The sequence below is a fragment of the Heterodontus francisci genome, chromosome 37 (assembly GCF_036365525.1).
Source record: "Heterodontus francisci isolate sHetFra1 chromosome 37, sHetFra1.hap1, whole genome shotgun sequence".
Classification (NCBI taxonomy): Eukaryota; Metazoa; Chordata; class Chondrichthyes; order Heterodontiformes; family Heterodontidae; genus Heterodontus; species Heterodontus francisci.
Genome location: NC_090407.1, coordinates 9,522,671 through 9,546,030, shown reverse-complemented (window position 1 = coordinate 9,546,030; position 23,360 = coordinate 9,522,671). Strand labels below are relative to the sequence as shown.

Below are 23,360 nucleotides of genomic sequence, written 5' to 3'. Positions count from 1 at the left end.
AAGGAGAGGAAGAAAAGAAATCTCAGTTGCCGCCAAACTAACGTGGGTGGACCCACAAATTGAGAATTCTTCTCCTTTCCATATCTTTCCTCTTTAGTGAAAGGAATGACCTTGTTTTTCCACTTAAAGGCAGCTTAGCAACAGCTCCACACCCAGTCTATGCTCCTCGTTTGAATCGTGATGCTTAGATAATAGAGATCACAAATCTCGTCTCCTGTACTTGATAGACTCTAAATCAACACAGAGGAAATAATATTCTTTAGCAATAGGAACAGTCCATTCAGTCACTCAAGCCTGTTCCTCCATTCAATTAAGACTAATCTGTATCTTAATTTCAGCTGAACACCAACCTTGGTTCTGAAAGCCTTGATACACTTGCTGAGCAAAAATTCTATCAACCTGTTTTCAACTGAACCCCACAGCCTCAATAGCTTCTTTGTGTGAAGAAGTGCTCCCTGATATCACCCCTAAACAGCCTAGCTATAATTTTAAGGTTATGCCCCCTTGTTCTGGACTATCCCACTGGAGGAAATAGTTTCGCTCTATCTATCGCATTAAATAATTTGATTATCTTAAACACTTCAATTAGATTGCCTCTTAATCTCCTATTTTAAACTTAGCCTATGCACAAAGGCTCGAGTAATAAATGTTCTCAATATAGCTAAGAGGGTTGTGTCTTAGCCACAGTCTCTGGTAAACCATCAGCATGTTCTGTACCAGCCTGGCGTTAAGGCCTCTGTGTCCTTCAATTTCTTTATTTCCCACGGCCGGGTTTCCTGTCCTTCCTCTTTCTGTGCAATACACACTTGCTAGTCCCCCACCTGACTTTCTTTTTGTTAACAGCTGACAAATCTAGATGAAGAGCCAATACCAATAGCACAAGATACCATCAGGGTTGAAGACAGAATGCAAGGAGGAAAAAAAAAATGAACAAATGAACTTGCATTTATATAGCACCTTTAGGACATCCCAAAGTATTTCAGAGCCAATGAATTCTGTTGAAGTGTAGTCACTGTGCGCAGCCAGTTAATCAGTTCTGAAGGTGTTGATGGAAGAATCAGTTACAGCCTGGACATTGGGAGAACCTTCTCTTCAAATAACGCCACGGGATCTTTTATATCCATCTAAACAGCGACAACAAATCAACAACAACAGGCAGTTTTGGCGTCGGTTTAACATCTCATTTGATAAGATTGCAACTCTTACAATGCAGCACTCCCTCAGGAGAGAAGATGAGGGCTCAGTAGTGCCAGTTTTGGTAGGATACCTTGAATGTGGTCCAGTCAGTAGTGCCAATGCACTGCTTTTTGTGTGTTCTTTCTGACTGAGAACATTTAAGAAACGTCTTTATGGATTTTTGCCTGGCACTATTGGGATTCCTCAGGACACAAAATAGAAGGAATACCAGCAGTAAATTTTGGGGGATCAGTTCACATAGAAGATACCATGCAGGAGAGCAGAGTTCAAGCAAACCTACTCACTCACAGGAATTGCTTAACCTCTTCAAGGTCTACTTTTTTTTTGTTGGTTTATTCTATCGTTAACATCCCATTTAGTATTCTGTATAGATGCAGTCTCTACAATTAGGAGAATGGGACAGCCTCGCCCCATCCAGAAATATCCAATCTTTCCAAGTCCTCTTGGCTGAGCTACAAAAGTGTTCTTCAGAGATATAAGATTCCTTCTGCTGTAGTTTTGCTTACTTCCTCACGCGGCGGAGGCAAAGCTGATAAGTTATCCCTCTACAACAACAACTTGCATTTATCTTGTGCCTTTGACATAGTAAAATGTCCCAATGTGCTTCATAGTTATGTTAGCAAACAAAATACTATAAATGGCATGATTTTGAAAAGCGTAGATGATCAGAGAGATCTTGGTGTCTATATACACAAATCCTTAAAAAGGTGCTAGGGCAAGTTGATAAGCTGATTTAAAAAAAACTTATGGGTTACTTGGGTATCTAAATAGAATATAAAAGCAGAGAGATCAGGCTAGAACTGTATAAATCACTGGTTAGGCCTCAGCTGAGGTATTTTGGACAATTCTGGGCACTACACATCAGGAAAGATGCAAAGGCCTTGGAAAGTACACAAAGGAGGTTTAAACAGGGTTTAACCAGGGATAAGGGACTTCAATTCTATGTAGAGACTGGAAAAGTTAGGACTAGTCTCCTTGGAATGGAAAAGGTTAACAGGTAATTTTATAGATGGTGAGAGGCTTTGATAGAGGGGATAGAGAAAAACTGTTCCCTCTGACGAGTGGGTCAATAACCAGAGGCCAGAGCTTTAAAATCATTGGCAAAAGATCTAGACGAGACGAGATTTTTTTTCCCCAGAGAGTTGTCGGGATTTGGAATGCTCTGTCTGAAAAGGCAGTGGAAGGTGATTCCGTAAGCAATTTTAAAAGGGAGTTGGACAGGTTCTTGAGGATGAGGAACTCACGGGTTACAGACAAAAGGCGGGGGCGTGGGACTAAGCACGGCTTCTCTTTCAAAGAGCTAGCACAGATACGATGGGCTGAATGGCCACCTTCTGTGCTGTAAGTTTCTATGAATCTATGAAAGTTTGGCATTGAGCCAGATAAGGCCAGGTGACCAAAGGTTTGGTCAAAGAGGCAGGTTTTAATGAGAGTTTTAAAAGCAGGAAAGGTGGAGAGGTTTAGGGCAGGAATTCCCAACCTTAGGACCTAGTCAATGGTGGAGCGATTAAAAATCGTGCTGCTCAAAAGGCCAGAGTGCAGAGATCTCGGATGGTTGTAAGGCTGGAGGAAGTTACATGGATAAGGAGGCAGTGAGGCCATGCAGCGATTTGAAAACCAGGATGAGAATGATAAAAATTGAGGCATTGCCGGTCTGGGAGCAAACGTAGGCCAGCGAGATCAGGGGTGATGGGTGAATGGGGCTTAATGTGAGTTAAGATACTGGTAGCAGAGGTTTGGGTGACCTCAAGTTTACGTAGGGAGTTCTCAATATAAAATGAGGGTTGTCAGTCACCTAGCGAAGAGTTATAGCTACAAGGCCATTATAAACCTGGTTCTTTTATTTGAGTCAACTTAAAGCACAAAATATAAAATACCATAAAAGTTACTGAAATGTTAGTTATTTATTAACCAACTTCAAAGTCAACTAGAGTTTTGAAAAAGGAAATTCTTGTACTTAGGTGGTCTCTGGTCACATCACTGAAACATCTATAAGCACCTCACACACTGAAGAATCTTTGGGAGTTAGTGTCGTTTTATGGTGGAGAACTTGAATAGCAGTCGCTGATAAGTTCATTCTGAAATGTTTGAAGTTGATCACATATGCAGAAGAAGGAGCTAGCTGCAGAAAAGGGTAAAGTAATGTTCATTTTGAATTACAGTACAGAACCGGTTAGGTTGACTTGTGCCCTCTAATCAGCGTTCTGTCTGGATTCAGCTCCATCGTCCTACAGGGTCATTCACAATTGACATGAGATCACCTCTATAAATAGTTAACCCATATTTACACTGTTCTCCCTCACACTGTCCTATAGCATCCAGAGAAGGAAAAACGAGGAAACTGAAGAGGGGGAAAACATGCATCAAGACAAAGAGGAAGAGACAGGATCACAGAGTGGGAGACAACTAAAGGTAGATGGAGAGACAGAGAGAGAGAGACAGAGAGAGACAGAGAGAGACAGAGAGAGACAGAGAGAGACAGAGAGAGACAGAGAGAGACAGAGAGAGACAGAGAGAGACAGAGAGAGACAGAGAGAGACAGAGAGAGACAGAGAGAGACAGAGAGAGACAGAGAATTAATTTTATGTTGTCCATCAGCACAAGAGATCAACTAATTTCTCTCCCTTGTTTTGTACCATCCTTGTCCACATATACAATGTATTTAATCGAAAGGATAATCCCCATGCCCTCTATGGTGCTTTCTGAAGTGGAGATACAGGTGGATTGCAGAAATGAATGCGGTGCCCCACTTAACCTTATGGCTCTTAAATAACCTTCAAAATAATAAATACCACACACGGTCCTGATTTTAACTCACTCAAAACTCACCTAAACAGGGTTAAAATCAGGCCCATGTGTCTTCTAAAAATAAAGCACATTTTGAGTCACAAAATTTCAGTTTTGACTCAATGGTAACACTCTCGTCTCTGAGTCAGAAGGTTGTGGATTCAAGGCTTAATCATAAGGAATAGGAGCAGGAGTAGGCCATTCGACCCCTTGAGTCTGCGCCGCCATTCTATAAGATCGTGGTTGATTTTCAACCTCAAATTCCCCCTTCCCGCACTACCCCCATATCCCCTAATTCCCCTAGTACCCAAAATTCTATCAATCTCTGTCTTGAACATACACAATGACTGAGCATCCACAGTTCTCTGGAGAATTCCAAAGATTCACAAACCTTTGAGTGAAGAAATTTCTCCTCATCTCAGTCCTAAATAGCTGACCCTTCGTCTGAGACTGTGCCCCCAGGACAGGGTTAACATGCTCCCAACATCTAGCCTGCCAAGTCACTAAAGAATTTTTTATGTTTCAATTAGATCACCACTCATTCATCTAAATTCTAGGGAATACAGGCCTAGTCCAGATAATCTGGCCATTTAGTTCATTAGTGGTTATGGGAGCTTTCTGTGCATAAACTGCCTGCCATGTTTGCCTACAATACAACAGCGACTACACTTAAGTACTTCATTGCCTGTGACGTACTCTGGGGTGTCATGAGGATGTGTAAGATATGATATAAAAATGCAAATTATTTCTTTATAACAATTTACAAAATGGACATTCCTTTAAATTATGTTGCTGAATTCTATCAAACAGAACTAAAACTCCCAGAACATTTAATCACTGGATTCTTTGTGCAAAAGTGTAACAGTTGTATACTTGTTATCTGTTTAATACCTTCCTGTACCTCTCAGAGTCAAAGAAAGCAGCCGCAGTTCTGAAGAACAAGTACAACTGAGAAAAGGGTAGTGTTCTGTATTCAGAAACATTCGAGGTGAAGTTTCCAGATTCACTACTGGGGTGAAATTGTTAACACTAAAGTAAACACATTGAAAAGGCAACTTTACTTTGTATATGACTACACTATAGTATGCACTAGGCTCACACTGGCAATAACCAGGCAACAAATAATGTTCATTGTATGATGGAAGACACACCTGCCAAATGGAAACATATTAATTTCATCATATAGGACACTACTTGAACCTTAAAACATGGTTGCACATTTGCATTCTGAGAGACAGTTGAATAGAGAGACAATGGGAGTGCTCCCTGATTCAATTAGCCAGATGGGTTTTGTCAATAGCGATGATCAAAAAGACACTGAGAGCCATTGATATTGTCAGAGACAGACCTCCACCCCCACCACCACCCCACCCAGAGTGTCTGGAAGACGCTGATGTCCAGCAACCCTCCAAGAAATTGCTATTTCAAACAAACAGATAGTCACATGACTTACCGGCTGGCCAGACTGGGAACTGTTTGAATTATGCCTCACAGAAAGGTAACAGACTGCAAGTTGAGAACCAAGGAGGAAGATCTCTGCTCTCTCTGTCTCTCTCTGAAGCAAAGTCCCAGGGACCCATGGCAGCAGATGAAACTTCAAGACAGAGCACCGCTTCAGTCTTCTAGTACCAGAGCAGCAAGTTTGAAAGTGTGAACTGGGCCCCAGCGAGAACTCCAAGATCTCAATTTCAACCAAGGACTTTACATCAAAACTGAAAGACAGTAACTGAATTATTTGTTGCCAACCCTACTTAAACCCCTCTTTTAATTCTTTCTTCCACTCGGTATCTATTTGTGTGTGTGCTTATCTCGTATGCATGCTAGTGTGGTTGTGTCACATATTTTTAGCAATTTTAACCGAGTCAGAGTGATAAGGCTAATAAACTTACATCTTTCTTGTTTAACCCTAAGAAAACCTCTCTGATTGGTTCATTTGCAATTACAATTAGAGAGCAGTGAGCAAGGACTCACTGAGGCAGTAAGCTAAAAACACTGTTTTAAAAGATAAACCCTGTTACGGCCAAACCAGGAAAGGGGCAAAAGGGGAGCCTGAGACCCCCTTCCTCACACGGTCATAACAATTGTCACAGAAACATGCAAAAAGCTATACATTGCCACAGACACAAGATGAGTCTGGCCTCTAGATGCTGGCACTGTATTATCCCAGAATAGAACAGGAGAGGAGAGAAGAATCAGGAAGTGAAACAGAGCAGACAGGGATGGAAGCAGAGGCAAGGTATGAAGCAGAGCAGAGGGAATAGGCTATGGAAAGCAGATAGCAGACAGAAAGCTTCAAAATCAGACAAAACGTCACACTTATTCCTCCAGTGACACAGAGTATTTAAACTGTTCATGAAATTCTAAAAACTTTTATAGTTCGAGTGTTTAAATGTGCCTAGTGCTGTTTAAATTCCTACCTGTATCATTATTTTGAATGTGCTGCCTAGTACTGTACATCACAATTTGAACTGTAACACCACTGTTTGTGTGATCATGATCAATCTGATTTCTCCTCCTTTTAAAAGGCATTTTTTTGCTCCTTTTCGTTATAGACTCCCATTTCCCAGGTAACAAAGTGGATACATGGCCTCTATTTAGCTGCTATCAGCACTGTTCTGGAGCTGGTCATTGGAAAACCTCGAGAGGAGGTAGTGTGGACTTCTCCGATGTTTCACTTACATACTGCCGTGAAGCTGCATCATCCAAAAGCACAATGTCAGGATCCACGTGTATGCAGATGACACCTAGCTCTACCTCACCACCACCTCCCTCGACCCCTCCAATATCTCTGATTTTCACACTGGTCGACATCCAATATTGTACGAGCAGAAATTTTCTCCAATTAAACATTAGGAAGACTGAAGCCACTGTTTTCGGTCCCCACCACAAACTCCGTTCCCCAGCCACAAAATCTATCCCTCTTTCTGGTCGCTGCCTGAGGCAGAGACTGTCACAACTTTGATGTCATATTTGACCCCGAGATGAGCGTCCGACCACATATCTGCTCCATCAACAAGACCGCCTACTTCCACCTCTGTAGTGTCGCCCGGGTCTGGCCCTGTCTCAGCTCATCTGCTGCTGAAATCCTCATCCACATCTTTGTTACCTTTAGACTTAACTCTCCTGGTCGGTCTCCCATCTTCCACCCTCTGTAAGCTTGAGATCCTCCAAAACTCTGCTGCCTGTATTGTAACTCACATCTGGGGAGACGGTGGCATCGGGATAACGTCACTGGACTAATAATCCAGAGATCTGGGTGAATGTCCTGGGGACAAATCCCACCATGGCAGATTGTGGAATTTATATTCAATGAATTAATAAAAATTCAATAAATTAATAGAAATCTGGATTTCAAAGTTAGTCTCAGTAATGGCTATCATCAATTGTCATTAAAAAAAACCCATCTGGTTCACTAATGTCTTTTAGGGAAGGAAATCTGCCATCCTTACCTGGTCTGGCCTACATGTGACTTCAGACCCACAGCAATGTGGTTGACTCTTAACTGCCCTCTGAAATGGCCCAGCAAGCCACTCAGTTCAAGAGCAAATGTTCTGTTCACCCATGTTCTCACTGACTTACATTGGCTCCCAGTCCAGCAACACCTCGATTTTAAAATTCTCATCCTTGTTTACAAATCCCTCCATGGCTTCGCCCCTCCCTTCATTTGTAGCCTCCTCCAGTTCTGGACTCTTGCACGACCCCAATTTTCATAGCTCCAGTGGCTGTCCCTTCAGTAACCTGGGCCCTAAGCTCTGGAATTCTCAGCCTAAACCTCTCCGCCACTCTCTGCTCTTTTAAAGACACTCCTTAAAGCCTACCTGTTTGACCAGACTTTTGTTCATCAGTCCTAATATCTCTTTATGTGGACTGCTGTCAAATAGTGTCTTGTAAAAGCCCCTGTGAAGCAGCTTGATGTTTTCCTATGTTCAGGCCACTATATAAATACATGTTGTTGGCTCAAACATTCTCTCCTTAGAAACAATAACTAATCTCCACTCCATATCCCATCGCACTTTGGTTCACCAACTTCTGGAGGGAGGCTTCTATAAAACAGAATTGTGCAGTGCAAGTTCTCACTTTGTACAACCTGTGTTAGCATCAGGAAATCCCTGTTCAGGTGTATCAGCTGTAACGCTCTCGCTCTTCTGCCCTGACAACATGCCTCTAGAGTTACAGATGGAAGATGGCACAGGATGTCCTCAGAGAAATATGCTCCGCTGAGCCACTACAAGTTTTGCTACTTTCCAAACGTCAATCACTATTGTCTCAGAGTGAGAATGGCAAACAAATCTGGATTGATACTCCAGTGCAGTGCGGAGGGAGTGCTGCACTGTTGGGAGGTGTCGTCATGCGGATGAGACACTAAACTGAGGCCCTGTCTGCTCTTGCAGGTGGTCGTAAAAGGTTTCGTGGCACTTATTTCAAGTAAGAGCAGGAGAGTTATTCCTGATGGTCAGGCCAATATTTATCCATCAAACAACACGACTAAAACAGGTTATCTGGTTATTATCACACTGCTATTTGTGGGACCTTACTGTGTGCAGTTTGGTTGCTATGTTTCCTACATTACAACAGTGATGACACTGTAAAAATACTCAAATAAAATGCTGGCAATACTCAGCAGTTCAGGCAGCATCTGCGGAGAGAGAAACAGAGATAACATTTCAGGTCAATGACCTTTTGTCGGAACAGTTCTGATGAAAGGTCATCGACCTGAAAAGTAACTTATTCTCTCTCTGAACCGCTGAGTATTTCCAGCATTTCCCATTTTTATTTTGGATTTCCAGCATCTGCAGTATTTTTGCTTTTCTTCAGAAGTATTTAATTGGCTGCAAAGTGCTTTGGGACTTCCTGAGGTTGTAAAAGGTGCTATATAAATGTAAGTCTTTCTTCCTGTTAAATCCCTCCCCCTGCTTACCTCCCTCTCCTCTTTCAAAGACCCTCTGTTACACCATGCTCCATAAACATGCTTTTGGTTACCCTCCTATTATCCCCACATTTATGTCTCAGCATTCATTTTTGTCACATTACACCTCTGTGAAGCACCAAGGGCCATTTCCTACATTAACAGGCACAGTATAAATTCCTGTTACTGTTACCAAAATAGGAACAATGTTGTGCTGTGAGATCTCTCAGCAACCAAGAACTGGATTGAAACTGCCAAATCTTATTTCAAACACAACTCTGGCAAGAGGCAAAGAGAAGGGGATATTGTATGTCCTTGCTTTCTCTGACGAGGAGGCTGGTCTCCTCTCTGCACCTTTCTCCAGCAGGGTGACCAAGATCAGGAACTCATCATGTGGAGAAAAAGATAACTGTGATCCCAGGCCTGTCGCTGTGTGATACAGTTCATGTGGGGTGGGGGCTGTGTGGGCGTAAGGGTGAGGGCTTGCCCTCGTACCCAAAAATACCTCGCGAGTCGGATGTCTTGTTCAAACGAATGATCTTTTATTATGAGCATGCAAGAAGTCCTACTCTCACAAATGATTGTCGGCATTCCCTTTTCTGAGGCCCATAGCCCTAGTTACCCAAGTCTTCATTTTGTCCCAGGTGCCTCGAGCCATTCTCCCTTCCTCCGGTAGGGCTGAGTAAATCCCTGAGCTTAATGCATGGTCTATCCTGATCTCGCACTCTGACTGCAAAACCTGGTAGGCGGCCTTAACATCGTCTCGCTCCTGCTCAGCTTCACTAAACCTCTGCTTCAATAATCTCTCGTTCGCCTTCCTCGTTTCCCTTTCAGTTGATACATCCGCACAACATGCCTTCAGGAACTCCACTTTCCCAGCCCACCGACACACACACCGACACACCTTTCAGCAGTATTCTAGACCACTGTGACACTTCCAATGTCATTTCTACCAATCGTTTCCTGAAACTTGTTTCTATCTCTGGACTTGTTTCAGGACTAGCTGTTGATTTGTTTCTGCTTTTGGAAATGTTTGTGGAGTCGGCGGCAGAGTCCCATATAAGAATTGATAATGATCATAATTGCCCTATCCTTCAGACTTTTCTTTTGGCCCTTCTACCATGCTCTTTATACTTCTGGGGGTGGGGGGGGGGGGGGGTCATTACATTTCATTTTACCTGGTCAAATTTTCACATTCATCTGCTATAAACCTCATAAGGGACCCCTCCAGTCCCCAGTCCAGGCCATCTGCACTACTGGTCATTCTGTCAGTGTGTGGTCTGCCCAAGCGGTATTGACTTGTGGGATACCCTTTAAATCCCCTGGGCGGTACTGACCTGTGGGATACCCTTTAAATCCCCTACACGGTACATGGACCTATGGGATAACCTTTAAATCCCCTGCGCAGCTTGACCTCTTGTGAAGGTCTGCTTTGCGGTCTTTCTCAGCGCGGTCTCCTGCTCAGTAACGGCCTTCGGGATACCCCTAAACCCCCTGTGCGGCTTCAGCTACTATGTGGCTTTGCGTTGACACTTTCTCAGCGCGGCTCTCTGCCCGGTTCTCTCAACCCACGACCTACTACCCTGGCACGCACTTTGATCGCTCGGCACTTGAGTCTCCAGGCGTTGGTTCTTTGATACCCACTTAAAGTACCAGTCCCGCGACTGTGAGGTAGACCTTTCCTAACTATGGGAGGTAAAATAAAAGGTACTCACCCCTTGATTGATCTGCTCGCTGTCACGGTCCCGATATGGTGTATCCTGCTGACTATGCCAAATGTAAGGGTGAGGGCTTGCCCTGTTACCCAAAAGCGCCTTGAGAGTCAGATGTCTTGTACAAATGAGCGATCTTTATTTATGAGCATGCAAGAAGTCCTACTCTCACGAATGATTGTAGGGGTTCTGCTAGTACATTGTTTCAGTAGTTATTTTATACAGTTTTACAGGAGATTTACTTGATAAGCTGTTTCTTAATTACATCATCTCCCATCTATTGCCTTCCCTGATCTCATCCTGCCTTGGTTATATTATTCACCTGGTCAACCTCTTGATTACCCTATTCATAGGATTCGGGTGTCTCCCTCCTAGTCTCGTTACCTTCTGATTAGGTATTCATATAATATATGTGTCTAGCAGGCAAGCTCTCTCAAGTTACAGGGACCTAAGTTATGTCAAGTATCCCATGGTTCCCTATGCCAGTCTCCCCTACAGTGGGCATGATAATGTATTAGTTATTCTGCTGACCCAACAATCCAGAGGTCCTGAGCTCAAGCCAACCATAGCAAACTGCAACATTAAAATTTGATAAATCAATTAATTTGTGTGCTAACACTACAGAGAAAAAAACCCCACAAAAGCTGCTGGTTGACTAATGTCCTTCAGCTAAGGTAACCTTACCCAGTCTGGCCTGTGCATGACTCCAGTCTAACACTACATGATTTAACTCTTGGTGCTTGCTGAAATGTGTTGCTCATACCCTGGAACAAATGCAATGTGCCATTCTGAGTCAGTAACTCTGTAAATTCATGAGGTGACTTGAGGATAGTTTGTGTCAGTCGGGTTCTCATTAGAAAGGGCAGCACAAACGTATTCAACACATCCACATTCTCTGACGTCCCACTGTAACACAATTAATTCATGAAACGGTACTGGCTGGCTCTTGCTTTGCTGTGGTGTAAACTGCACTTGGATTTTAAATTAATTTCTCCCTACTTTTTCTATTTCCCCCCCCCTCCCCCCCCCAAAATCAGTCCCTCTGCATCATTCCCCACTCAAAGCTCAAGGAGTCTGGTTGTTCCAAGATCGCTCTGCCTGTAAATTCACTGCTGGGGCTCTGTGAGGGTGAACTCACCCTACAATGTTCACTTGCTTAGAAAAGCTCCCAGATGAAGCCAACAGTTTTGGAGAAAACACCGTGTGAGGGGACACTGCACTAGGGCTCAGTGACTCAGATTTTCTTCTTTTCACATAAAAAGAAAAGCCAAGATAAATGGAGACAAACCTCATTCAAACACAAGCAGGCTGCTAAATTAGAAAAGGCTAATTCTGTGCTAAGGTATTGGGGGGAGGGAACAATCTCATTAAATGATCGAGTGCATATGGTGAATGATGCTTTTGACTCCTGCATCATATAAAAAGGTTTCTTAGTTTATCAGGAAAAAAAAAACCTCAATTTGAATGCTGCATCAGACACAACTATCATTGAACCTGTGCTATGTGACAGAACACAAGCATTCCAAACCCCACACACAGATGGTCCTGAGCTTTGTCTATATTGCAGAATCTTCCAGGGCAGCTTATTGAACTTCAATGTTATAATCGCACTGATTTATATTTTAAACACACCCCTTTATGCTGAGAAATTAAACCTATTTTAATGTATTTTTTTTAAAGAAAAACCTCCACTACCAAACATTTAACAAGAAATGCAAATGTTACTCACAAACCAACTGCTGGAGGAGCATTTACAATGTAGCCACTTGTCAAGCCCAGGAGCTGAGGTTTAGTACCGCCCTCGCTGATGCTGATTGGTGCAATGACGTCAATTGAAGTCTCAGGTTAGTTGTGGTTGGCTGCTCGCCCTCTCCATCACGGGACATGTCATCCTCTTAAAGCAAATGTATCGGGTTAGGGTCGGAAACATTAAAATGCCCCAGTATTTTTTTTTAAATGATTCTGGTGTTCTCCAGCAATTTAATTACAGCAGCTAAGGCTACAGAGGGGATTCTCCTTAAGACAGATCAGGGCAGGTGACAGCCTTTGATAACAGGACAGTGCGAAGCAATAGCCCAGGTGTTAGAAACAATAAAAAGGACGGTCCCACTAGAAATTCACTATTTCCAGCGGCTGCTGCAAACCCAACAAAAGGCTGTATCAAATATCCACCGAGGCAGCAATGCTTCACAATGCAAGTTTAATTTATGAATTATGTTTCTCATTTCTGACCTGAAACTCACATCATGTGCACAAAGTGGGATTGAAGGCAAAACAAAAAAGGATGAGAATCCGCAGTCGGAGCATTAGGAACAAAAGGCGGCGACTTGCCCTGTCAATTGAATTAGAGCCTTCAGGGAGAACTCGATGAAAACATGAGCAGGTCTTTGAATTTCAGCCTCGATGTTTCATTCCTTTGGCAATTAATTTCTCCAGCCCAGGCCTTTGCTACATTTTATACGTTTGAATCCACCCAGTTTTTCTTTTAATAACACATTACCCCCACTTTCTTCCATCCCTTTCATGGGGAGTGCCCGAACGCAGGGTTGTGCTTGCAACAAGAAACAAAGAACAGACAGCTGCAATCATTTCAATGCAATCTTTAAAAAAAAACTCACACCCTCTCCCCCCATAACATATGTCAAAGTATCAGCCAGAAATAATATTTACATTCTCTGCTGCCATAACAAAAAACAAAGGATGGCGCTCAGATAATAAACTGATCAGGAATAACAACGCTACTGGTCTCATTTGTATTAATACTTACAGCCTGTGCATCAGAAACTAGCAACCTTCAGGAGGGCGAAGGGAATGCTCAAATTTCTCACCCCCTAGAAAAAAATCAGGGTCCAGAATTTCCGTTTTGCTTCCTCCAATCATTCAGGTCTCTGATCAGAGCCCAAAGCCAATAGTTTGAGATGGGGAGGTGGAATCAGCCCGGTCTTGTGGACGGTGCCGGTTATATAAAAGAATCAACAACCTGCAGAATGTCAATATAATCCCAGAATGTAAAATTGACCCAAATGCACCTTTTGTGCCATTTTGACTTAAGGAGGCACAGTATTATGAAGATGTTAATGTTGAAAATCAGTACCATAAACAGAAGCCTCGGTACCTTTTAAAGAGATTTAAATTTGCCACAACTCACTCCAATGTTCAATTTATGCAATCTTAAATACCCTGTCCTTTTGGGCTAATATGTGAAAAAGAATTAAATTGAGATGCCATCTCTATTACACGAACGAAAAGCAAAATAAATGGCTGCAATTCCGAATGCTAGAAGTTTAAAATAACAATTCCAGAAATACACAGCAAGTTTTTTCTCTTCACAGGTACTGACTGTTTTAATTTCGGTTCCAACCTGTCTTCTGGACAGCATTTCACACTAGTCAAGTAGAAAGTGCGTTAGAAGATCAAAATAAGTCCTTACAAGTTAAATTTGGATTCCCCCCCCCCCCTTTTAGCACTTTTTACACATTTAAAGTTATGCTTTCATATCTAAGTGAAATCTACACAGAAAAATAACCTATAAGGTAATACCCCAACTGTTAATTGCATGTAAGTTCCAGCCTCCTATTATACAATCCAAATTTCACATGATCTTTAGTTTCAAAAAAGTACATATAACATTCAAATTTACAAACAGATTTCTCATGATTTCACCTACAAGATGTGTAGCTCCCAGCTCGGAGCTAAAATGAGAGGATGTTTCAGTAGCATTTATCATCAATCTCATAGCAATAGCAAATGCATTGCATTGCATCGGAACCTTGAAGGATTTAGCAGATGTGTTTTGAACTAATACATTTTTGTCCCATTTAAACCCCTTTTGCTATCAGCTAGCTAACCGCCACCGTAATATCTAACCAATTACTTGTAGAGTACATCCCAATTACAACATTAGGACCGAGAGTCCCTTACATGTGTCACACAGTGCAAATATTGCTCATTTGATTTGAAATCATGTCACAGTAAAAATAATTATATATTAAAAATCCTATTTAAACATATAAAGACAGGCCACCTTAACTGCTCAGCATTCTCCCTCAGTGTAAACAGCAGCTGTGCACAAGAAGATTAATCAACTCACCAAATTAACTTTTTTGGGGGGCTCAAGGGTTATTGATGTTAAAGCAAAACGCGTTTAATGAAGAGGGAGGGGAAAAGGGGGGAGAAATAACAGATAAAACGTGTATAAACACAGAACAAAAAAAAAATCCAAATGGATTGGAAGAAGCAAAGACAACAAAAGGTTTCCATGGCCCAGGGGCTGAGAATGGAAGCAGTGAGTGAAGTACAGACTGTGTCTGCCTCCTTCCTGTAGCGGATTGTGGGAACGGAACCACTTCTGATCACGTTGTTACAATGTGTTCCCTCGGTTGCAGCATGGCGGCTTCCAGAAAGAGGTGAGTGTGATGCGGGCACAATCTCCAATTCAGCTCTTAAAAAGCACGGGCGGGGGCAGTCTGTATTCCTGGGGAGATTATGCGCTCATTTACTGCTCCTGCTCTTTCTCTCTCTCTGTTTAAAACCTGTCTTGTCCACTTTTTCTCTCTCTCAACCCGGTTTTGTCCACTTTTTTTTTCTCTCTCTCAACCCTGTCTTGTCCACTTTTTTTTTTTCTCTCTCTCAACCCTGTCTTGTCCACTTTTTCTCTCTCAACCCGGTTTTGTCCACTTTTTTTTTTCTCTCTCTCAACCCTGTCTTGTCCACTTTTTTTTTCTCTCTCTCTCAAGCCTGTCTTGTCCACTTTTTTTCTCTCTCAACCCGGTTTTGTCCACTTTTTTTTTCTCTCTCTCTCAACCCGGTTTTGTCCACTTTTTTTTTCTCTCTCTCTCAAGCCTGTCTTGTCCACTTTTTTTCTCTCTCAACCCGGTTTTGTCCACTTTTTTTTTCTCTCTCTCTCAACCCGGTTTTGTCCACTTTTTTTTTCTCTCTCTCTCAACCCGGTTTTGTCCACTTTTTTTCTCTCTCTCTCTCAACCCGGTTTTGTCCACTTTTTTTCTCTCTCTCTCTCAACCCGGTTTTGTCCACTTTTTTTCTCTCTCTCAACCCTGACTTGTCCACTTTTTTTTCTCTCTCTCAACCCTGTCTTGTCCACTTTTTTTTCTCTCTCTCAACCCTGTCTTGTCCACTTTTTTTTCTCTCTCTCAACCCTGTCTTGTCCACTTTTTTTTCTCTCTCTCAACCCTGTCTTGTCCACTTTTTTTTCTCTCTCTCAACCCTGTCTTGTCCACTCTGTTTTCTCTCTCAACCCTGCTTGATCCACTATACGAACGTGTGATCTATCTATCTATCTATCTACCTATCTACCTACCTATCCTCTCCTCTCCTCTCCTCTCCTCTCCTCGCATTTTTAAAGTTGTCTAATATGAGTTCGGTCAAGAGCGGAAAGAGGACTGCAGAATGTCTGCAAGAATTATTTTTAATGCTTATTACTGTCCTCCATTTGGGGGAAGTGGAAGAAAAAAAGGACGTGTTGACAGTGGAGATCTTTGAGATTTTATTGTAGTAACAATAGTACTGATTGGATTTTTCTATCCAAAGAGCTGACACAGACTCAATGGGCCGAATGGCCCCTGTGCTATATAATTCTATACTGGATGTTTAGGTCACATACCCCTGTGCTTTCTGGGCTGTTACATGAACTGCTTAACCAGTGTTTTCATAAGCCAATGCTGATTGGGTTAGATGAAGATGGATGGGAGGAGGCTTATGTGGAGCATAAACACTGACAGACCAGTTGGGCTATAGACTCTATGTAACACATTTTACCGTGTAGAATGGCTCGACCTGCCTGATCAGCCTTTCATGAACAGTTTCTTAATAATGGCCGTCACCAATCTGACACCTGCTCCATAGTAACAGGGGCACAAACCTATCTGAGTTGTTGAACTATGTCAGCTGTAGCTCAGTTGGTAGCCTCTGAATCTCAAAGTTCTGGGTTTAAGACCCACTCCAGCACTTGAACACTCTGGTGCAGTAATGAGGGAGTGCTGCACTGTCAGAGGTGCTGTCTTTTAGATAGAAAAATAAGAGCAAGAGTAGGCCATTCAGGCCTTCGAGCCTGCTTTGCCATTCATTATGATCATGGCTGATCATCCTGTTCTGGCTTTCTCCCCATACCCTTTGATCCCTTTAGACCCAAGAGCTATATCTAACTCCTTCTTGAAAACATACAATGTTTTGGCCTCAACTGCTTTCTGTGGTAGCAAATTCCACAGGCTCACCACTCTCCGGGTGAAGAAATTTCTCCTCATCTCAGTCCTGAAAGGTTTATCCTGTATCCTTAGACTATGACCCCTAGTTCTGGACTCTCCCACCATCGGGAACATCCTTCCTGAATCTACCCTGTCAAGTCCTGTTAAAATTTTATAGGTTTCTATGCGACCCCCACCTCACTCTTCTGAACTCCAGCGAATATAATCCTAACTGACTCAATCTCTCTTCAGACGTCAGACCCGCCATCCCAAAAATCAGTCTGATAAACCTTCGCTGCACTCCCTCTATAGCAAGAACATCCTTCCTCAGATAAGGAGACCAAAACTGCACAAATATTCCAGGTATGGCCTCATCAAGGCCCTGTATAATTGCAGCAAGACATCTCTGCTTCTGTACTCGAATCCTCTCGCTATGAAGGCCAACTTACCCGGCGGCACAGTGGCGCAGTGGTTAGCACCGCAGCCTCACAGCTCCAGGGACCCGGGTTCGATTCTGGGTACTGCCTGTGCGGAGTTTGCAAGTTCTCCCTGTGTCTGCGTGGGTTTTCACCGGGTGCTCCAGTTTCCTCCCACATGCAAAAGACTTGCAGGTGATAGGTAAATTGGCCGTTGTAAATTGCCCCTAGTGTAGGGAGGTGATAGAGAATATGGGATTACTGTAGGGTTAGTATAAATGGGTGGTTGTTGGTCGGCACAGACTCGGTGGGCCGAAGGGCCTGTTTCAGTGCTGTATCTCTAAATAAAAAAAAATACCATTTGCCTTTTTTACCGCCTGTTGGACCTTCATGCTTCTTACCTTCAGCGACTGGTGTACGAGAACACCCAGGTCTCACTGCATATTCCCCTCTCTCAGTTTATAGCCGTTCAGATAATCTGCCTTCCTGTTTTTGTTACCATAGTGGATAACTTCACTTTTATCCACATTATACTGCATCTGCCATGCATTTGCCCACTCACTCAACTTGTCCAAATCACCCTGAAGCGCCTCTGCATCCTCCTCACAACTCACCCTCCCACCCAGTTTTGTGTCATCTGCAAATTTGGAGATATTACATTTAGTTCCCTCATCTAAATCATTAATATAGCTGGGGTCCTAGCACCGATCCCTGCGGTACCCCACTAGTCACTGCCTGCCATTCGGAAAAAGACCCATTTATCCCTACTCTTTGTTTCCTGTCTGCCAACCAATTTTCTGTCCATTGCAATGCACTACCCCCAATCCCATGCGCTTTAATTTTACATGCTAATCTCTTATGTGGGACTTTGTCAAAAGCCTTCTGAAAGTCCAATTAAACCACATCGACTGGCTCCCCCTCATCAACTCTACTAGTTACATCCTTGAAGAATTCTAGTAGATTTGTCAAGCATGATTTCCCTTTTGTAAATCCATGCTGACTCTGCCCGATTCTACCACTGTTCTCTAAGTGCTCTGCTATAAAATCTTTGATAATGGACTCTAGAATTTTCCCCACTACCGATGTCGGGTTGACTGGTCTATAATTCCCTACTTTCTCTCTACCCCCTTTTAAATAGTGGGGTTACATTAGCTACCCTCCAATCTGTAGGAACTGTTCCAGAGTCTATAGAATCTTGGAAGATGACCACCAATGCATCCACTATTTCTAGGGCCACTTCCTTAAGTACTCTGGGGTGCATACCATCAGGCCCTGGGGATTTATCGGCCTTCAATCCCATCAATTTCCCCAACACCATTTCTCTACTAATACTGATTTCTTTCCGTTCCTCTCTCTCACTAAGCCCTGTGTTCCCCAACATTTCTTGTATGATATTTGTGTCCTCCTTTGTGAAGACAGAACCAAAGTATGCATTTAGTTGGTCAGCCATTTCTTTATTCCCCAAAATAAATTCCCCTGTTTCTGACTGTAAGAACCTACATTTGTCTTCAACAATCTTTTTCTATTCACATACCTATAGAAACTTTTACAGTCAGTTTTTATGTTCCCTGCAAGCTTGCTCTCGCACTCTATTTTCCCCTTCTTAATCAATTCCTTGGTCCTCCTTTGTTGAATTCAAAACTGCTCCCAATCCTCAGGTCTGTTGTTTTTTCTGGCGAATTTGTATGCCTCTTCCTTGGATCTAATGCTATCTCTAATTTCCCTTGCAAGCCATGGTTTGGCTACCTTTCCCGTCATTAAACTGAGGCTTCTTCTGCTCTTACAGGTGAATGTAGAAGATCCCATGGCATTATTTTGAAGAATTGCAGGGGAGTTATCCCTGGCCAATATTTATCTCTCAATCACCATCACGCAGAAAATACAGACTATCTGGTCATTATCACATTGCTGTTTGTGGGAGCTTGCTGTGTGCAAATTGGCTGCTGCATTTCCTACATTGCAACAGTGACTACACTTCAAAAGTACTTCATTGGCTGATGGGGGCTTTGGGACTTTCTGGGGTTGCAAAAGGTGTTATATAAATGCCAGTCTGTCTATCTTTTTAGAAACTGCTCAGTTGTTAGTGCTGGGTCTGGGTGATTGTCAGAACTGGTTTAAACAGTCTCCGATTTAATGTAGGCACTTCTAATGTAAGCAAGTCGGACAGATCAGCCGTTGCTAGCTTGACATAATTCAGAGTACAACTGCTATCAAGACTGAAATCTCTGCCTTTGTCGTAGATAATCAGTCTTTAATATCAGGGAACTGAGCTTAGTCGTGACCAGCACTCCCAGATACAGCATAGTCAGTCATTATTATTCCTATCACGGTTTCTATTACTTTTCAGCCTCTCTCTTTCAAGATGGTAATGAGCAGCTTTTTAATGGCTGTTTGAGAGTGACCTTATCACATGTTGTTGTATATCGAGGGTGCCATCCATTCAGCTGATAGCCCTCATTACTTTCTATAGTGGTCAAGAAACTGGGTAATTTTTTTGACGAATGAATACTTCTCAAAACACCAAATGTACCTACAGTAACCTTTTGAAACTGGATCAAAGTTCAATTTATCTGCTAATCAGTGAAAATAGTATTTGGGGCTTACAAGAAGAATAGACCAAATTGAGCATCTGTAAGTGTTGTGAACTTGGAAGAGAGTACTGCATTATATATGATTAAAAAAACTTGCATTTATATATCACCTTTCATGACCACTGGACACCCCAAAGTGCTACAACAATTAAATAGTTTTGAAGTGTGGTAGGAAACATGGCAGTCAATTTGTGCATAGCAAGCTCCCACAAACAGCAGTGTGATAATGATCCGATAATCTCTTTTTGTGATGATTGAGGGATAAATATTGGCCAAGACATTGGGGATGACTCCCCCTGTGCTTCTATAAAGTAGTGCCGTGGGATCTTTTCTGAAAGCCTGTGTTTCCGACAGTTCAGCACTCCCTCAGTCCTGCAGTGAGCAGTCAGCCTAGATTTTGTGCTCAATTCTCTGGAGTGGGACTTGATCCCAGAACCTTCTGACTCGGAGGTGGGAGTGCTACCCACTGAGCCAGCAGCGGCTAAACCCTGGAGGATCATCACTAATGCAATGTATAATTAAAGGATTTGCTTATGAGTGAAGGTGTTCAGAGTTTTCACAGTTCTCTGTAAATTCTTTTCTGTCACTTGTGCCCCAGAAAATATATTTTTTGTGGGGACAAGTGCCAAAGTTATTTTCCTGCTCCTGCAGGCTGTATGAGCTGTCAGATCTCTCGTGCAGCTACAATGCTGCTCAGCCTAAAGCCATAGTTAGGGAAGATGGCGTTTTAACTCTAACTTGACTTAAAAAGGTGACATTTTAAAATTGTATTCAAGGATGCAGGTTGTTATTTGTTGAACTGGATTGTCAGTTGCAAGGTCAAATGGCGTCAAAGTCCAGTTTTAACTGTTTTGTTGCACCAGTGAGCTAAAACACTTCTAGACTCATAGAATGGTTACAGCACAGAAGGAGGCCACTTGGCCCATCGTGTCTAGGCTGGCTCTCTGCAAGAGCAACTCAGCTACTCTCACACCTCCCACCCTTTCCCCACAGCTCTGCAAATTTTTCCCCTTCAGATAATTATCCAATTCTCTTCTGAAAGCCACGATTGAATCTGCTTCCACCACACTCTCGGGCAATACATTCCAGGTTCCAACCACTTGCTGCGTAAAAATGATTTGTCTCATGTCTCCTTTGGTTCTCTTACCAATCACCTTAAATCTGTGGCCTCGGGTTCTCAACCCTTCTGTCAATGGGAACAGTTTCTCCCGATCTACTCTGTTTAGATCTCTCATGATTTTGAACACCTCGATCAAATCTTCTTTCAACCTTCTTTTCTCTAAGGAGAACAGTCCCAGCTTCTACATCCTATCCTCATAATTGAAGACCCTCATCCCTGAAACATTTCTGCACCCTCTCCAACGCCTTAACGTCCTTCCTAAAGTGCAGTGCCCAGAATTGGGCACAATCCTCCAGTTTAGGACAAACCAGAGTTTTATAAAGGTCATCCATAACTTCCGACACTTTGGAAGGAGTAATGTGAGATGGAAGTATTCAATGAATGGCCTGACACTGGGAAGTTCTGAGGAACATAGGTACCTTGGCGTGTTTGTCCATAGATCTCTGAAGGCAGAAGGGCAGGTTAATAGGGTGGTGAAAAAGGCATATGGGGCACTTGTCTTTATCAATCGAGGCATAGATTGAGGCAAAAGCAGGGAGGTCATGTTGGAGTTGTATAGAACTTTGGTAAGGCCACAGCTGGAGTACTGTGTGCAATTCTGGTCACCACATTATAGAAAGGATGTGATTACACTGAAGGGGGTGCAGAGGCGATTCACCAGGATGTTGCCTGGGATGGAACATTTAAGCTATGAAGAGAGGTTGGATAGGCTTGGGTTGTTTTTGCTGGAGCAGAGAAGACTGAGGGGTGACCTGATCGAGGTGTACAAGATTATGAGGGACATGGACAGGGTGGATGGGAGCAGCTGTTCCCCTTAGTTGAAGGGTCAGTTACGAGGGGTCGCAAGTTTAAGGTGAGGGGCGGGAGGTTTAAGGGGATTTGAGGAAGAACTTTTCTACCCAGAGGGTGGTGACAGTCTGGAATGCCCTCCCTGGGAGGGTGGTAGATGCAGCTTGCCTCACATCCTTTAAAAAGTACCTGGATGAGCACTTGGCACATTATAACATTCAAGGCTATGGGCCAAGTGCTGGCAAATGGGATGAGGAAGACAGGTCAGGTGTCTTTAATGCATCGGTGCAGACTCGATGGGCCGAAGGGCCTCTTCTGCACTGTATTATTCTGTGATCTGTGATTCCTTGCTTTTGTACTCTATGCCTCTATTTATAAAGCCCAGGATCCCATATGCCTTATTAATCACTTTCTCAACCTGCCTTGCCACCTTCAATAATTTGTGCACATACACCTCCAGGTCCCTCTGCTCCTGCACCCCCTTTAGAATTGTACACTTTAATTTATATTGCCTCTCCTTGTTCTTCCTACCAAAATGTATCACTTCACACATCTCTGCATTGTTTCATTTGCCACATGTCCGCCCATTCCACCAGCCTGTCTATGTCCTCTTGAAGTCTTATCACTATCCTCCTCACAGTTCACAATATTTCCAGGTTTTGTGTCATCTGCAGATTTTGAAATTGTGCCCTGCGCACCCAAGTCTTGGTCATTAATATATATCAAGAAAAGCAGGGGTCCCAACACCGACCCCTGAGGAGTCCCACTATATACCTTCCTCCAGTCCAAATGCAACTGTTCATCACTACTCTCTGTTTCTTGTCACTCAGCCAACTTCGTATCCATGCTGCCACTGTCCCGTTTATTCCATGGGCATTAACTTTACTGACAAGCCTGTTGTGTGACATTTTATCAAATGCTTTTGAGAAATTCATATACGCCACATAAACCTCATTACCCTCTTTACCTCATCAAAAAACACTATTGCAATTTTGATTTTGTATCAAGCAGGATGTATGAAATCTTCATTATTGTTATGGGGATTTCAGAGGTGGTAACAAGAAAAAGAAAAGGAATCTTCAGCCAGAAGTGCCGAGTTGTTGACCCATCTTGGCCTCCTCCTGAGGTCCCTAGCATCACAAGTCCCAGTCTTCAGCCAATCCTATTCACTCCACGTGATATCAAAAAAGGGCTGAAAGCACTGGATACTGCGAAGGCTATGGGCCCTGACAACATTCTGGCAATAGTACTGAAGACTTGTGCTCCAGAATTAGTCGCGCCCCTAGCCAAGTTGTTCGAGTACAGCCACAACACTGGCATCTACCTGACAATGTGGATAATTGCCCTGGCATGTCCTGTACACAAAAAGCAGGACAAATCCAACCCGTCCAATTACCGCCCCATCAGTCTACTCCCGATCATCAGCAAAGTCATAGAAGGGGTTGTTAATAGTGCTATCAAGCAGTGCTTGCTCAGCAATTACCTGCTCACTGGCGCTCAGTTTGGGTTCCGCCAGGGCCTCTCGGCTCCTGACCTCATTACAGCCTTGGTCCAAACATGGACAAAAGAGCTGAACTCCAGAGCTGAGCTGAGAGTGACAGCCCTTGACATCAAAGCAACATTTGACCCAATGTGGCATCAA

General features: G+C 43.1%; 2 protein-coding genes across 8 annotated transcripts in view; one reads left to right on the top strand and one right to left on the bottom strand.

Annotated features, from left to right (window-relative positions):
* Positions 1-14,914, bottom strand: part of klhl17 (kelch-like family member 17) — a 77,896-nt gene extending 62,982 nt beyond the window's left edge. For 2 of the 7 annotated variants that reach the window (XR_010969628.1, XM_068017053.1), the window contains exons 1-4: positions 14,693-14,914; positions 13,370-13,582; positions 12,332-12,496; positions 945-1,124 (exon numbers count right to left, since the gene is read on the bottom strand). The gene's annotated coding sequence lies outside the window, so the exon portion shown is untranslated. Of the gene's footprint in view, positions 1-944; positions 1,125-5,437; positions 5,697-10,605; positions 10,653-12,331; positions 12,497-13,369; positions 13,583-14,692 lie in introns of those variants that run through there. The other 5 variants (XM_068017048.1, XM_068017050.1, XM_068017051.1 and 2 more) reach the window with 5 other exon arrangements.
* Positions 14,915-14,947: 33 nt separating this feature from the next.
* The window catches only part of noc2l (NOC2-like nucleolar associated transcriptional repressor), a 196,218-nt gene continuing 187,805 nt past the window's right edge, over positions 14,948-23,360 (top strand). The window contains exon 1 of the mRNA XM_068017047.1: positions 14,948-15,008. Coding sequence (XP_067873148.1) covers positions 14,968-15,008 — 41 coding nt within the window. The 5' untranslated portion in view covers positions 14,948-14,967. The remainder of the gene's footprint in view (positions 15,009-23,360) is intronic.